A 17035-nucleotide genomic window follows, 5' to 3' on the forward strand; every position below is an offset into this window, starting at 1 on the left:
AATTCTTTGTTTTAAAAAAAAAAAAAAAAAAAAAAACCCCACATTCATCTCGCTTCCCACTGTCCTTGTATGTTATATAACAAAAATAATTTACATTTATACATCGTTAGGAACACATAACTCACTAACATACGAATCAATAACCTTTCACACATATTCTCAGCACCCTGCAGTTGCCTCCAGGGCTGTGTCTCCCCTGTCCTGCTTCTCAGTCCAGGGTTCTCTGTTAGTGTCCTCCTGCTGGCCCTCGTGTGGTCCCCGATGTAGAATGCTTGCCTTGTTTGGTAACACCCCAATCCAGAGTCACATCTGCATTCTCAGGCAATTTTTAAGGCACCACACAGGACTGCAGCCTTGGGTACCTGGATTTGGAGCGTATACTTGTTGCCTCCTTTTCACTCGACACTTGTGTTCTGCAGATGGCCCAGCAGCGTACCCCATCCCGGTGCAGAACATCAAGCCTCTGCTCACCGTCAGCTTCACCTCGGGAGATATCAGCTTAATGAACAACTACGATGACTTGTCGCCCACTGTCATCCGCTCAGGGCTGAAAGGTACGGAACGCTGCACACGCCCATCCCCACAGAGCAGCCCTGTGCGTGTGTACCTTCCAGGTGGTGTCGTGCACCCAATACTGAATGATTTCTGTCCTTGCAGTGACCCTTCCTAGGCTTAGTGGAGTCCGTTAACTGAGGTCACTTACCCTTAGCTCCTCTGCTTATCTGACAAGTCGATATGTAGTCTTGTCTTGAGGAGGGGTTCCTGACATTCAGTTTTCATCTTACCCTGCTCTTTTCCTTGCTTCAGCAAGAGTGACGCTCTCTCAGGTGTACTGGTGTGTTTGCATCTGGCTTACACTGTGTCTGCACGATAACTGGACTGCAGCACCTGCCGTTCCTGAGGCAGCAGATGGTACCCAAGATGTCATTTACACAGAAGCCCCTGTAATTTTAAGAATCTGGCAGGCTCATTAAGGAACTGATCATTGTGCAATAAAGTTACCTTGAAAGACTTGTGGAGGGCCCACAGTCACCAGACTGAGGCACTGATGTGGAGGGCAGCAGTCAAATGCTGGTGCTTTCCTGATAGGTGTTAGGAAGTGTTGTTATCTTGGGATAAAATCGGTGGACGTAGGCATTCAGGATGTTCTGAATTTTGCAGTTAAGGAGTACTACTAATGTTGTGACCCTGGTGACTTCTTTGGAAAAACAATCTGTCTCCAGAACTGAATGGTGCAGTGTAGAAAAGTTTAAAAATTCGCTTCCTAGGCTGCCTCTGGCCCTTGGTATTAAGGGGCCTACTGTAATCTGCATGGGGTGGAGGACAAGCTGACATCTTCGGTACAACTGGTTACTGTCGTTCCAAGCTGGTCATCAGTCTAGAGAGTCACTGCCGTATGTTGCTCCTACTAGTCTGAATTATTCGGGAATGACCAGGCGTAAAGAATCAAGTCCATCTACCTAACTGGTGGTTGGCAGGAATCATGGCTGCCCCATACCCCTCAAGCACTTATTAATTCTATTTAAAACTATGGAGTATTTTTAGAAGCAAATTACACTCCCTCTTTTGGGTATCCCATTCTACTGTTTCAGAATTGTAATTGTAAGGGATTATTTAGTCTCTAAACTCCTGAGGGACATGAACTATGTAGAAGAAGTCCTTCTTTATACTACAAATAGGTCCCAGTAGGAGCCGAATAAGTATTTTTTGTGATAATGATGAACTTAAATTCCTTGTGCTTTTCTGTAAATTCTTTTCTAGATCTTCTATTTTTCATGGAGCTAAAATACAAGGATGGTCATCATAAAGTCTCTCATCTATTTACTAATTTAGGCTCTACTTCTTTTCTTCAAAATTCCATTTTCAAACCTTAAGTTTATTAATTTTTTTGAGAACCTGCCTCTAGTTCTGGAATCCTGAACTTGGTTCTCTACCAAATATCTGGTCCGGGCTGAAAATAATATAATTACCACTTAGTTCCTTTTTATTCTTTACTGGGTGAATTCTTCTAATTTTTCAATATCTTGCTTATGGAAACTTTATTTTTTACTCCTTGAATGTATCATTTGTACTGTGCCTATCAAATCAAGTTGTACTGGAGCAAGCACTTCTAGTGCATTCCAACCACAAGTGCAGGATGAGAACAGGAACGCGTGAGAGGTACATGGGGGAGGGAACCCAAAGTAGCCCTTCCAAATGCGAACCTTTTTTTCTTGAGGTTTATTCTAAAGATGCAGGCAAATTTAGCATTCTAGTCATTACCTAACTAGAAGCCTAGATCTAATCTAAAACTTTAATTGTTTACTCTTTCACGGGGAGGAGAGGGTTTTGTACCACCTATTCCTAGTTTCAGAAAGTTAGATTAAAATGAAATGGACTGGGTGCCATCCCAGTCTGTGTAGGAGCAGAGGAAAAGCTTCCCTTCCAGCCTCTCTGAAGGCTCCCTGAAGCGACTGACACTTGACTAGTAGGAGAAAAGATATGTAAATTTATTAACATATGTAAACACTGGAGCCATATAAAATATGAGACTCACAGGCCAGATGGTTAAAGCTTATATACCCTTTTCACAGGGGAGAGGGAAATGGGGGTGGAGGGAGTAGGCGATTATAACGTGTAGTGAGTGATTTTTAGGGGAAATGAGTGGACCCAGGAGGCAGACATTAGGATTCTCTTAGGAAACTCAATGGGACTGGCAAGTTTTGGGACGGGGCGGGGCAGAACTGCACTATGAAAAAGGCTGGTCTGGGCCAGGCGCGGTGGCTCACGCCTGTAATCCTAGCTCTCTGGGAGGCTGAGGCAGGCGGATTGTTTGAGCTCAGGAGTTCGAAACCAGCCTGAGCAAGAGCGAGACCCCGTCTCTACTAAAAATAGAAAAAAATTAATCGGACAACTAAAAATACATAGAAAAAATTAGCCGGGCGTGGTGGCGCATGCCTGTAGTCCCAGCTACTTGGGAGGCTGAGGCAGAAGGATTGCTTGAGCCCAGGAGTTTGAGGTTGCTGTGAGCCAGGATGATGCCACGGCACTCTAGCCTGGGCAACACAGTGAGACTCTGTCTCAAAAAAAAAAAAAAAAAAAAAAAGGCTGGTCTGGTTATGTAGAGAAAGTCTCCCAGGCACTCTCCTGGAGCTGCCCTCAGAACAGATGAAAAGTCTATCTGGAGTGGTTAAATCTTTCCTGGTTATTCGATAAGTTTCCTAGGGAGGAAAGTCTTAAGACAATTGCATTTCTTTTGGAAAGAAATTTCCTTTGTCAGATATGAAAATTCCAGAGAGAGTTTCTCTCTGTGCTGGGAAAATAAGGGGGAAAGAAGAGAAGGTTAGAAAGTCTTTGGTTCTAAGGCAGCTTCTTAAGGCCTTTCAGTTTCTTTTAATTCAGAGTGCTCAGCATGCCAGAGCATCGTACTTGGGGGTCTCATTCTCTGTGTCCCAGCAGCGATATATGTAGGTAATTTCTCTTTTCTGTCTTGGTATCAGAATATTTTAAGGACGCAGTCTTACATGTGGTATGAACAGCAGTATTGTTTTTGTTTTTGTAATTTATTCTTTATCCGCTACCTATGGACTATGTTAGTGAATGCTGGGAAGAGATAAACAGAATGCTGTCATCGTTGGCACTCAGGGTCATCTGCTGTGTCACAGACAGGTCAGTCACTCATCTCACAGGTGGACTGAAAAGGTCTCAGATGCGCTTGGTTTTCTCTGGTGCTGTCTCAAAGGAAAATCATCAAAGAACTCTTCCAGGGAAGAAAGGTGACTCATGAGATTCTTTCGTTGATCTCCAACATGTAATTTATGTCATGTGCAAAAGAACTTAGGATCCCAAATAGCTCCTAGTCCCGTGACCAGCCCTCTTCTGCATCAGGCAGATGCTTCATTTACACTGCAGATTTGTATGTGGGGCCGAGGCCAGGCTGGCGGGGGTCTGATTTTGCTTTTGCGGTGTTAGCTGTAGAAGTTCTGCCATGGATGAAAGTCTGCTGAGTAACTCCACTTTGGGGACTTCGGTCCATCACGCAATAGTACTGAATTGATTCACTTTACTTGGGATCTTTATCCTCTGTTGTGACTTTGACCCTTTCTTGAGGAAAACAATTCAGTCACGAGTCCAGAAATTCCCTCACCAAGCCAGTCAGGTCTCAGTGGTAAAGCAGACTTCAGAGGCGCTTCTCATCTCCTCCTGCACTCAAACCCCCTGGGCTTTGTTTGCCGTTTTTTTTTTTTTCCAGAATTATTCTCTTTTTATCATTTCATTGAACACACTAAGAAAATCAAGGAATTTTTGAGGTGGGTTAGTTTTAGCCCATGGTGTTGTCTGCTCCTGCGGCTGGCCTGATACCGACTCGTCACCATCGTCTTCGCTGAATACATGCCCTTCTTTTCAGGCCTTTCTGTGCTCACTAAAGACACACTTCCTTTTTTTTTTATATTGGTTCATTAAAATAACATAAGCTATTGATTGACCATACAGTTGTTCTTTTCAGACACACTTCTTAAAGAAAAAAAATTTGCCTGTTGTTTTACCATCACACATTTTGCTAATTAATTTGTTTCCTCTCCCCCACATGCACATGTGTACACACGCGTGCATGCGCACACACACATGCGCCCACGCACATGAGTACCTAATGACTAATGAAAAGGTAAATCATTGACATGGCAATCTAAGGGACAAAGGAACCGTTAGCTGCAATATCTGTGGTATTTGATGAGAGCACCCCTTTTTTCCTATTAAAACTTGGCTGCCTCTTTTTGACCCAGCACTAATACCACCAAACGCCTTCTTGTTAACACAATAGAACCAAATTTTCATTATCTCTGGCTATAAATGACTTTCTAGGCTTTTACCAAAAAAGACCCATAAGACTGGCTGAAGTAGAATAGTGTACATCTGCTGATTTTCTTTGTGTAAAATATATAAGAGGCCAAAAACCCAAACACACCCCAAAATCAGTGAGAAAAATAGGTGCTTCAGGAGGATGGACGACTTCTCTGCTTTGGAACTCCCTGTATCCCTGCATGGGAAGCGCTGGACACTCCACGCCAAGAGCTTCAGGAAAGGTGGAAGGAGGGCTACTGAGTAGAGCATTAGCTGCTTCCTTTTAGGTTGTAGTCTAAAACAAATTGTTGCACTCTGGGAGGCCGAGGCGGGCGGATTGTTTGAGCTCAGGAGTTCGAAACCAGCCTGAGCAAGAGCGAGACCCCGTCTCTGCTAAAAATAGAAATTAATTGGACAATTAAAAATATATAGAAAAAAAAATTAGCCGGGCATGGTGGCACATGCCTGTAGTCCCAGCTACTCGGGAGGCTGAGGCAGTAGGATCGCTTGAGCCCAGGAGTTTGAGGTTGCTGTGAGCTAGGCTGATGCCACGGCACTCTAGCCTGGGCAGCACAGTGAGACTCTGTCTCAAAAAAAATAAAAAATAAAAAAAATTGTTAGAGATTCAAACATACAAAATTATTACTGAAACCCTGGGCAAAGATATTGGGGATTATTTTTTAAAATAAGACAGACATAGTTTATAAAAAATTTCTGAAACAGAAAAATTCTGTCCTGAGCATAGCAAGGCTTTTATGTCCTTCCTTTCTTCATCGTAGTAACATCTAGAAATCGAGTGTATGTTTGCTTTTACTTTCATTTTCTAATTATTTATGAGAATTTTTATCTCCAACCCTAGGAATTCAGCTCCTGGAGAGTACTCATGTTGACATTGAACAGTTCAAGGCTGTTCTTTCTCAGTCCCACTCCTGAAGTGCTTGTGTCAGGGTTTCAGGCGATAGCCTGTTTCCCTGGTGACTGGTGTGCCATCCTGCGATCAGGGCTGGTTTATGGGAAATGTCAGAGGAGCGCACATCTGTTACTGTATCCCTTGATGCTACTAAATCTGTAATCACCAGAACAAGAAATGGCATTATTTGTATGGAATTTATTCCTTTTTATCAGAGTGACTTACCTTCGCAGGGGACAGCTGTCTCCGTGTAACTGCAGCTGCATTAGAGAAGTCTCAGAGAGTTTGCTCACAAACATTTGGTCTCATTCTTACCTGTCTAGTAAACAGAGCCCCCTGGGTGCCCAGGGTTTACTTGATCTGTCCCTGTCTACCTTGTGACACAATTCAGAGAATTCTGTTTTAAAAATAAATAAAAGAATGGCCTAGTAACCAAAGCAGGTCCGGCGAGGAGCCTTGGAATCAGCGCTGTCATCTTTATTTCTACAACATTACGGTGACATTTCTATCTTAAGAAACCTTAGACTGTGGCATATTTGTTACCTCTTTGCGTGTTGATGTTAGTTGCTTCCCCTTCTGGTTTCCTTGTGTACCCAAAGCTGCTGTCGGAGAGGTCATTTCAGTCTCATGGCTGTGACCAGGTTTTGCTCAAGGTGGGTCCAGGCCCTGAGTGTCCGGAGCACCGTGCGCGTATGCACACATCCTCTAGCTGTCCCTCCCGCCTTCACAGACATGCTCCCCAGGATATTCACTTAATGCTTTTATATGAGTTTTCATTTCCTGGTTTGGACTCAACTTTATCATATCCCTTTATTAGAAAAAATGGGGGGGGGAACCTCTTATCCATGCTTTGACTATTCCAGATTGCTGGAGGTATTTCCATTTGTGTTTGTAATGGCTTTGTCTCGGCCCTCTTTGTCCCCTGAGCTTCTGTTCTGTGGCTAACTTAATGAACAAATTCTACGGAAGACCATCTTGCTCCAGGGAACATGCTCCAGTTTTCAACGGAAATCAAAGAACATCAGTGACCTCAGAATGTACTGATGGTAGCATCAGAATCATGACCACATGTGACTAAGAGGGATGTTGTGGTCACCTGTGGGCTGAGGAAGCCTGGGAGCTGCTGAGTTCTGGCCCCAGCTCTCAAATCTGTGCCCGTCGTGGCAGAGCGTTTTCTTCAAATTCCCTCCAGCTTCTCTGCAAAATGGGCCACTTAGTTCTAGATTTCAGAGATCTCTGTATAAACTAGATTATGGTTTTAGGGTCCTGAGGGAGAAGAAAAAATGCCATAAATCTTGTTAGTACTAAGAGCTTCTTTTTACCAGCAAGAAATAAATAAAACTCACATTGAGATAAGATAAACCATTTAATAGCCTTTTCTTCTAGGCACTGAATGGCTTGTAGATGGGCACTGACTCTCCATGTGGAAAGTTCTCTAACAGTACTGCCACCCAGCAGGAGTATTTTTCTTCTTTTCTTAGCCCCTACAAGGTCATCAAATGTTGAATAACAGTTAGGGTTCTCATGTGCATGTACATCCCTTATCTGAGCGTATCTTCCCAGTGGTGCCCAAAGATCAAATGAATGTAAACTTAGGCTTTGCTTTTGATTTATTTTTTACTCTTAGCATTTATAAATTATCTGAATCATACCTGGGAGTGGAGGACACAGCAGTGGAATGAGCACTTATATCATGTACAGTTGTAGGTTTTATTATTTGGCTTTTTCTAAAAATAAGTTGTACAAGACTCATTATGGAAGTGCTGGTATTGGAGATAGATATTTAACATGCCAGCTTTATTACATCTAAGTTTCTGCCTGATTTAGTTAGGTTTCAGGGGAGCTGCAATCCCCCATTTATGTAACGAACACCTGTTTTTAATAGAGTCTGTATTGTCTTTAGAGAAATAGGTCCTTATTTCCTTCAGAGAAAGGGAAACCACTGTTGTATTTGCTTAGAGTCTCTACGTTTTAAACTACTGAAAACAAACAGTAGCCTTGCTGAGTGATAGTAGAGAGAGTGCCATGTCCTTGTGCTGACCATTTCTTCTTTGGGATTTCAGAGGTGGTGGCCCAGTGGTGCACACAGGGGGACTTACTGGCAGTCGCTGGGATGGAACGGCAGGCCCAGCTTGGTGAGCTTGCCAACGGTCCCCTTCTGAAGAGTGCCATGGTCAAGTTCTACAATGTTCGTGGGGAGCACATCTTCACACTGGACACACTTGTGCAGGTGAGCACATCCTAAGACATACTTGCACAGCTGAGCACACACCTATGCAGGTGAGCATATTCCTAAGAAGTAGGTACATTTTCATCACGGCCTGCTTTCAAGAAATGACACTACTATGCTGGTATTCCCTCCCCCCTCCCCCCCCCAGTTTCTGTTAAATACTCATGAGTAGATTATACTTACTGTAATGATCTTTGACAAATTTTATTTTAATCTTTTTTTTTACCTCAATTAAATTGTGGTTTGTAAACCAGGAGCAATAAGGGGAAAAGCAGTTTTTGCTTTTTAACCCGAGTGCCTTGTTCCATTTCCCAGTCAAGTGAGTGGATAGTGAATCAGCAGAGTAAGCTGATGTTTATCTTCAGTCTGGAGTAGAAAGGAGAAACTTTCAGAAGTGAGTGCTGAATCTTCATGTGTTCACTTGTAGGGGAGGAAAAATAATTTTCCCCACTACCCTTTGTGAGTTCTCAGCTGAGCTTCCCTGTAACAAAAGACAGATTAACAAGAGAAAAACAAAAACGGAAATTTAATAACACGTACACCTCCTGTATACATGGGAGTTAACCCAGAGAAATGAGTAAATCTGTAGAGAGCATCTCAAAAGCTTGTCTTAGACTTCAGGCTTAAACGCTTTGCTGAAATGCAGAAAGAAAGGTATGGCAAAAGGCCTGGTTTAGAGAAATCTCCCAAAACCTGGGTGAGGTTTGTTCTCAGATTGAAGCCCATGCCTGCTCCCTTGAGTAAGAGTCTCCAGGCAATTCAGTCATCCTTCTCCACCTGGTGGAGAGATGGAAACACGCTCACAAATGCAGATTTCCTTTATAGATATAAATTTCTCTTACAACAGGGTAACTTTTCAGAGCTTGCCCTGTGTCTGCAGTTTCTCAAAATAACCAGCTCACAATTATCCGTATGCCTAGGAGGCATATTTGGTGTGGCTTATTCTGGTCTCCTACAGTCATATTTTGGGCTGGCATGTCCTGAACCCATCACACTCTGATTTTATGTTAGGCCAGTGATGTACGTTTACATTTTAACTAAATTATTATTAAACAAAAAGTTAAAAAAAAAAAAAAAGCTTAAAAATCTTTAAGAAAGTATGCACAGGTGGGCCCCTTTCTATTTGTTCTTATTTCCCAAAAATCTTTAGACCAGTCCATTTCTGGGTCAGTTGTAGTGGAGGATGAAATTCTCAACAGAGTGGAACAGACAGGTCTGGGAGGGAGTTGACAACTGGTGGAGGTGATAACAAGCAAGAATCTTCTTACGGTCTAACCTCACGCAGTTCACCAGAGAGGCAGGTATACCAGATTTGGGGAAACTTGTAATTAGATGAAGGTACTAATTACTTAAATATTTAAATATTCTTTTAATTGCGGTAAAATACACATAACATAAAATTCAGCATCTTAACTATTTTTAAGTGCACAGTTCAGTAGTATTAAGTATATTTGTCAACCCTAAATAATGAGATTCTAAAATATTAAATACAGAGTTGCTAACAGAAAAAACCCAAACTCTATAAAATTATTTAAAGAGTTTTATTCTGAGCTAAATATTGAGTGACCAATGGCCTGGGGAGCTACACCCAAGAAGCCTTGAGTAGCTGGTCCTGAGGGGGTGAGGTTACAGTTGGTTTTATACATTTTAGGGAGACAGGAATTGCAGGTAAAATCATACATTGATACATAGAAAGTATACATTGATTTGGCCCAAAAAGGTGGGACATCTCAAAGCGGGAGCTTATGGCTTATAGGTGGGTTCAGAGATTCTTTGATTTGTAATTGGCTGCATAAATGAAGCTTGGTCTGAAGACTTGGAGTCAGTAGAAAGGAAGCCTAAGTTAAGATAAGAGGGTCGGTTGATCAGAGCAAGCCACAATATACTCAAAGTGGTCTGTCAAGCAAATTGATGGCCAGCAGGTGTGACTTCACCTTTGCTTTGCATGGCCTTGGGTCCAGTTTGCAATTAGTCTAAACGCCGAAAGGGAGGAATAAGGGGGTGGTTCAACCTCCCTTCCCTTCGTGGCTGGGAACTCAGTTTTAAGGTTTTTCTTAGGTCCCCTTGGCCACTGGGGTGTTTGTTCAGTCAGCAGGGGTTGGGAGGACCTTAGGATTTTAGTTTATAGAGATTTTGAGCACAAAATTTGAGGATGACCGTGTGGGAGACACCAACTCCAAACGAATGGGGTCAGCATTCCAAAATGGAGAAGTTAAGATTTCACTTCCATAGGCAGAGACCGAGAAATTTTAGCAGGATTACAGCATTTTCCTTATGAGACCAGTGCATACATTACAATGATTTGATTAGTTACAGAATGCTACATTCCAAGGAAGATTACTTTATTACTCCATGAAGAGGGGCAGTGATCTGAGGGGGTCTTATTTCTGGCAACATTTGATCTTAATTATTACAGGGGAGAAAAAGGCAGGAGTTGCAGCTGCACGCCACATGACTCAGGCTACACAGCCATGTTCCTCTCAAGGCTCGGAATAATTTAAAGTTTCTAACAGCTTTAGGTTTGAATTATTTCAAGTTTGAATTATTTAATTTCATATGTATTGTGCAATCAATCTTTCTCGTAAGTTCAACGAGAACTTTCTCATATTGCAAAACTAAAACGCTATAGCCATTATACAACGACTACCTGTTTCCCTCCTCCCCAGTCTGTGGCAACCACCATTCTACTATCTTTTTCTAGGAGTTTGTCACTACAAACCTTACGTAAGTGAAATTATACAATATTTATCTTTTTGTGACTGGCTTATTTCATTAGCATAATTTCCTCAAGGTTCATCCATGTTGTAGCATGTCTCAGAATTTTTTTCTCTGTAAGGCTGAAAGATATTTCGTTGTATGTGTATACCACATTTTGGTTACCCATTCATTCATTGATGGACATTTAGGTTCCTTCCATCTTTTGACTATTGTGAATAATGCTGCTATGAACATGGGTGTACAGATATCTCTTTGAGACCCTGCTTTTAATTCTTCTGGATATGTACCCAGAAGTGAAATTGCTTTAGCATATGGTAATTTTATTTTTAATTTTGTGAGGAACTGTCATACTCTTTTGCGTAGCGGCTGCACCGTTTTACATTCTCACCAACATTGCAAGGATTCTAGTTTCTCCATGTCCTCACTAACACTTGTTATTTTCTGCGATCTTTTTCCTAGTAACCATGCTGTTGGGTGTGAAGTGGTATCTCATTGTGGTTTTGATCTGCCTTTTCCTAAAGATTAGTGATGTTGATCACCTCCTCATAGACTTACTGGCCATTTGCTTATCTTCTTTGGAGAATTGTCTATTCAAGTCCTTTGCCCATTTTTTAATCAGGTTATTTGTTTTCTGTGTTAAGTTATAGGATTTAAATAGGATTTAAATCTTTTGACAATGTAATATCTTCTTGGGCAAATAAGTGTATTCGTTCACTCATTCAAGCATTCAGCACACATATTTTGAGGGGCTACTGTGAGGCTGGCACTGAGCTTTAAGCCACTGGTATTTCGGAGCTGAGCAAGGAAGACACAATCCATGCCATGCCTCTTGGAAACTCAGAAGCTAGTTAAGGAAGACAGACAAGTAATTATAAAGGAATGAATGCTTTAAATTTTGAAGTAGAACTGTTTGCCTGGTGCTGTGATAACTTGGGGGAAAGAAGTCTTACACCTGCTATTTGTGGGTATTTTTTCAGCTCTGCCTGGTCTTTCCTCTGATCTCACTCAGCATTCCTCAAGCAATTTCAACAACTCCTACAGTTTTAATTATTATCTTTCTAAAGGTCTGAAGCCTAGGAAAGAGACCTGTGTAGATCCAACTGTCTACTTCACAAACCCATTAGCCATCTCATAAGCCTTGTAAATTCAACATGCTCAAACCTCAGAATAATCCACCGCAAAAATACACTCCTCGTCCAGGTCGTGGCCCATCCATCTATCAGCTGCTCAAGCCAGAAGCCACAGTCAGCCGTGACTCTTTTTTTGGGTCATTTCTTTATCCACAGAATCCCAGTGGATATTTTTATCTCCCAAATATCTCAGTGTCTACATCCTTTTGTCTGCATTAGCCACCACCTTAGTCTAAGCCACTGTCATCTCACCTGCAGTGTTTGAGCCACACCTTTCCCTTCCAAACTATTCTTCACTTTGCAGCCCCAGTCATTTTTGTAAAATCACAAGTAAGATCAGTAGCTTCTTACAGCCCACAGGATAAAGTCAAAAAATCTATTGATCCTTAAAGGGACCACCATAAGCTGGCCCTCCATCCTCTGTAGAATTAGCTCTCACCACTCCATCCTCCTCTGACCCTGCCATTCTGGACTTTTCCTCAGTTGTACCAGGTGCCTACTCTTCCAGGCTTTGCACCATGCTTATAACAGTATCTGGCTCATGATAGACTCTTGGCAAATACTAGTTGAATTAATTAATGAGCCTTAGGATTGCCCATCTTATTGCTGTGCATTGCTTGGTGAGTTATGCAATTCCCAGGGATCAGATAACTTAAAATTATTTGCCATTTGTTTCTCTTGGTTTCTTTAGCAACTGGCAATCATAGCATGATTTCTTAAAAAAAGGAAAAAAACTAATAAAAAATTACTTTTAGAAATAGAATATAGTTTGACTACAGCATGGGTTATATGAAGGGCAACAACAGGAAATAAGACTAGAAAAGTGCTTTAGGACCAGGTGTATCAGTTCTTGACTGTGTGGCTGTCTCAGTCTGTTTGGGCTGCTGTAATAAAATACTTTAGACTAGGTGAGTTATAAATAATAGAAATTTATTTCTCACAGTTCTAGAGGCTGGGAAGTCCAAGATCAAGGCTCCGGTAGATTTAGTGTCAGGTGAGTGTCACTGGCTGCTCCATAGGTGGCACCTTGTTCTTTCATCCTCATGAGGTGTAAGAGGGCAAAGCGGGGAGGCACTTCCCTTCGACCTCTTTTATAAGGGCACTGATCCCGTTCTTGAGGGTGGAACCCTCATGACCTAATCACTTTCCAAAGGCCCCATCTTAAGACCACCACAATGGGGGTTAGGTTCAACAAGAACTTCAGAGGTTCACTTTCAGACCATAGCACTAGCCAAGATGTTTAGACATCATACAAGCAAGGGAGAGGCAAGGCAGGCCTTTGGGAAGACTGATCCAGCAGTATTGTTGCCATAATCCCAGCCCAAAAGAATGAGGAAGGAAAACCAGGACAGTGCAAATAGAGTGGAGGAGACAGGATCAGAGATATGGTAGGGATTTGGCTGCTTGACGCCCAGGAGAAGGATGCCACTAGCAATAAAAGCAGACCATTTTAGTTACAGGTCCCAGCCACAGGTCTGGGTGTGGCAGACAGTAGGAGATGTGGGACTGGAACTCAGGCAAGAGATAGGGTTGAAGATCAAGATCTGGACTCATTTGCGTAGAAGCCGTAGTTGGAGAAATGGGCTGTATTAAATGCTGAGGGAATGACTGGAGAGAAGGAGACATGAGGAAAGGGCCAGCATAAACTTGGGATGGTAGAGTAACAGCCTTCACTTAGCACGTAGCAGAAGGAAGAAGGAGCTGGAAGAGAAACATCATAAAGAACTGTTAAAGGAAACATGTCAAGAAAGAGAACAACAGTTGGATGCAGACACGAAAAATTGGATTTGGAGGCTCTAAAGCCAGAATGGTCTCAGTAGAAGAATAGTGATGGGAGTCACATTGTAAACGATTCATTCATTCAGTCAGTCTTTACTGAGCCATCTGTGTGCCAAGTGTTGTTCTGGGTGCTAGAGGTGAAGCTGCAGCAGCCAAGATCAAGACTTGGTGACAAAGCAGCTAGTAGAGAAGTCGAGGCACCAAATACAAGTGACTTTGGACAGGGTGTGCGGAAGGCGATGGGAGGGTGGTAACCTGAGATGGAGAGACCATGTGTATAAGCAAATAATAAGGCTTTGGGGCAAAAAGAAGAAATGAGGAAGCAAAAGAACGAACAGCATGGAGCAAGGGCCCAGTGCAGGTTGGAAGCTGTGGGTTTGAGCACAGTGGGGAGGTTACTCAGGAAGAGAGATGCAGGAGGGAGAGATGGAAGAAAGAGACAAAGGATCTTTAGGGAAAGGAGGGAGCCAAAGCACACATTTTAGGATAATTTCTATCTTCTCAGCCAACTAAAGGCAGGATGGAAAGCACAGGGGAGACTTGGCATCAGTGCCGTGGGGCCACGCACAAGCCGTTGGAGATACTAAGCTGAAACGGGGTCCCAGCTGGAGCCGGATGGCACGATTTTTTTTTTTTTTGGTCTTATGTATTTAATAAATTCAAATGTACAGTGTCTATAATAATAGGTCAGGGAGAAAGCATATCTGTAATTTCTAACAGAAAACTATAAGTTAGTTGCAAATATTGTATTCGTCAATGAAAGAAGAAAATAGATTAAGGATAAAACAATCTTATCAACCAGGCCACCTTTACAGATAATTTTTCAGGGTAGGTAAAATGAGCAACAATAAAGCTCTACACATATAAATGAAATGTTTGCAACTAAACTAGACCCAGTACTTTTATTTCTAGAGTTCTCAAATCAAAAATAGCAAATAATTATATGTCAGGATTGTTAGGAATATCAAATATTATTTCACAACTGCCACTACGTGTTTCTTCTTCTCTGATACAATTGGTACAGATCCAGGTTTGCTGTGTTTGAGACAATGTATTTCCTTTCGTCGACGGGCTTCTTTCATGATGCGCTGTTCCTGAATCTGGCTGTAGATAGATTTTGGTAGATGTCGATGACGAGCTATACGTTTTATATGAGGATGATGTCGAAATTTCTCCTTCAACTTCTGGTTATAATCCTTGGCTGATTTTTCTCGTGATGTAAGCACACCCAAGTTTTCAGAAACATTAGCTTTCCACAGACGAATGTTCATTTCATCAGATCCACACATAATGTACTTGCTGTCAGAAGTCCATTTTACACAGATAACATGTTGCATTCGGTTTGTGTGATAGACTTCCCTGCTTCGACTCTTGTCCACAGGAAAGATTCGAATAGATTTATCAAAACTAGCAGACACAAACTCTTTCCCAGTGGGAGGGTAATCCACATCAAACACTGCAGATACATGATCCATATGAACCATTACAGGAGTGTCTAGCGCACGCATATCAAAAGTATATAAGTTGTAATCTTCATTTGCTGCAGTAAAAATGAAAGCTTCCATAGGGTTCCAAACAGATTGTGTTTGTTCTCATATCTAAGATAACCGTTTTCAGAGGGGTAGATTGCCTCATATCATATAGTACTATATTCCTGTCAGAGGCACAGCTTCCCAAAAGAAATCTCTCAATTGGGTTAAATTTAACACTACTTATACTGTCAAATCCCCAGGTCATTGAACATATAGGACTGGTTCTTTGCTCATCCCAAATATCCACTTGCTGTCCACATGTGGCAAAAACAGCTTCTTTCCAGTGATGATCAATTCCAGTATACACTGTCTTTCCTAATATTGTATGCAATGGCTCTTCCTCTTCTCCATATGCTGGTGCATCCATTTTCCACTGCTTCACTGTTTTGTCATCACCAGCAGTAAAAAAAGAAGTCCCACAAAAGGGAGTACACATTCCTCGTACAAAACCTTCATATGCTTGTATTGCACGAATACATTTTTGTTTAGTCTGGTTCCAAATTCTAACCTCTCCGTCACATGCACCAGAAAGGACAGTAGCCAGGCTCTTTGGATGCTTTGCCAAGCAATTGACTCCATCTCGGTGACCATCCAGGGAAGCAAGGAATGGTTTTGCAAATACCCGTTCCAGTTTGGTAGCATTTAAAGCTCTTACATATTCTCGTGGGACCTCAAAAGGATGCAAGGTAGGATCATAGTTTCTCGGAACTCTCTGTAAGTCCAACTTGGTTTCGCGGACATAGTTGTCTGGATTCCGGCTCAGCATCTTCACCTTTGTCTTGGCGGCTCTTCCTCCCTGACTCCACGATCTCTTCTTTCAGGCTGGATTCCCGGATGGCACGATTTTAAAGAGGGAGTCCATGCTGTCCACACCTTCACCACAATCCTAGTGTCAGAAGCAATACAGATTGCCTAAAATTAGGAATTGGAAAGGTTAGTGTAGCAAAAAGACCCCAAAAATGGAAGGAACCTAGGGAACTGCTGAGGATGTTATGGAAATGGGTGGCCATGGAATCTGGCTGGCTGGATACTCCATGACCTGAGGCTGGGAGGCGTGAAGTCATGAAGAGATGTGTTTAAGAGGAAGTGATAAAAACACAATGGGAATCTGCAGTTGGATAGGAATTTTAAATTCCTATTTTAGAAGCGAAGTTGTTCTAAATGAGCCCGGGAAAGAGCTGGAGTAGACTAGAGTTGCGGCCATTAGTGTGAGGCCAGGGTATGTGGCAAAATAAGCACAGATATTAGAGTCCCTGTGGATTTAGGATTGAAGGTGAGATAACCTTGATTACAGTCATGGTCCTACTGCTGTGCATTGCCTGGGACACAGTAGGAGCCAAGGAAATACTTTTTGGTGGGTTTATGAGTGGACTGGTGTCAACACAGGCTTTCTTTAGTCTTTCTGTTGCCTATTGGAGCCAGGAGGCCATGTGCCCTTCGTGATCAGAGCTGGTGCTGGTGTTCCATCTCTGGCCAGTTGAATGGCAGGGAGGAGAGGATGGGAATTTTCAGCTCTTTCTGAGTTCATAAGGCTTTTGTGTTTATTAGAATATTTGTGAATTCAAGTGCTGGAACACACTCCAAGTACACTCAGCATTGTCCATGATTGTCTGACTTAGGGCCCCCTTCCTTCCTGTGTCCTGTCCCCTCTGCAGAGAATGTCCCTTCCTGCCAATTTAGCTCAGGAGATCCATCCTCCTCAGCTCAGTTACGCTTTTAAAAAATCTGCCCAACAGATTGCAGCCCCTCTTCTCTGTGAACCCTTGGGGTTCATAATACCTCTGGCAAGTATTAGACTTTTCCCCCTATTTGTCTTATTTTCTTGAGGTCAGAGACCATGTTTCCTCCATTTTTCTGACCTTCACTGTGCCTAGAATGTAGTAGAGGGTTGATGGCCTTCACCATTGCAGACATT

The 17035-nt window shown here is 42.3% G+C and overlaps 2 protein-coding genes across 3 annotated transcripts in view; one reads left to right on the top strand and one right to left on the bottom strand.

The window, feature by feature from the left end:
• Window positions 1–17035, top strand: part of TULP4 (tubby like protein 4) — a 158604-nt gene that overhangs the window by 109543 nt on the left and 32026 nt on the right. For both annotated transcript variants that reach the window (XM_012646853.1, XM_012646852.1), the window contains exons 5-6: window positions 420–554; window positions 7795–7961. In XM_012646853.1, the coding sequence (XP_012502307.1) occupies window positions 420–554; window positions 7795–7961 (302 nt within the window). The remainder of the gene's footprint in view (window positions 1–419; window positions 555–7794; window positions 7962–17035) is intronic.
• LOC105812359 (DDB1- and CUL4-associated factor 13-like) lies at window positions 14464–16418 on the bottom strand. The gene is given in 3 exon segments (XM_012646780.1): window positions 14464–15162; window positions 15164–15934; window positions 16413–16418. Coding segments are annotated over 3 exon segments (1380 nt in total). The 3' UTR covers window positions 14464–14559.

This window comes from Propithecus coquereli, unplaced genomic scaffold (assembly GCF_000956105.1).
Source record: "Propithecus coquereli isolate 6110/MARCELLA unplaced genomic scaffold, Pcoq_1.0 Scaffold25, whole genome shotgun sequence".
Classification (NCBI taxonomy): domain Eukaryota; kingdom Metazoa; phylum Chordata; class Mammalia; order Primates; family Indriidae; genus Propithecus; species Propithecus coquereli.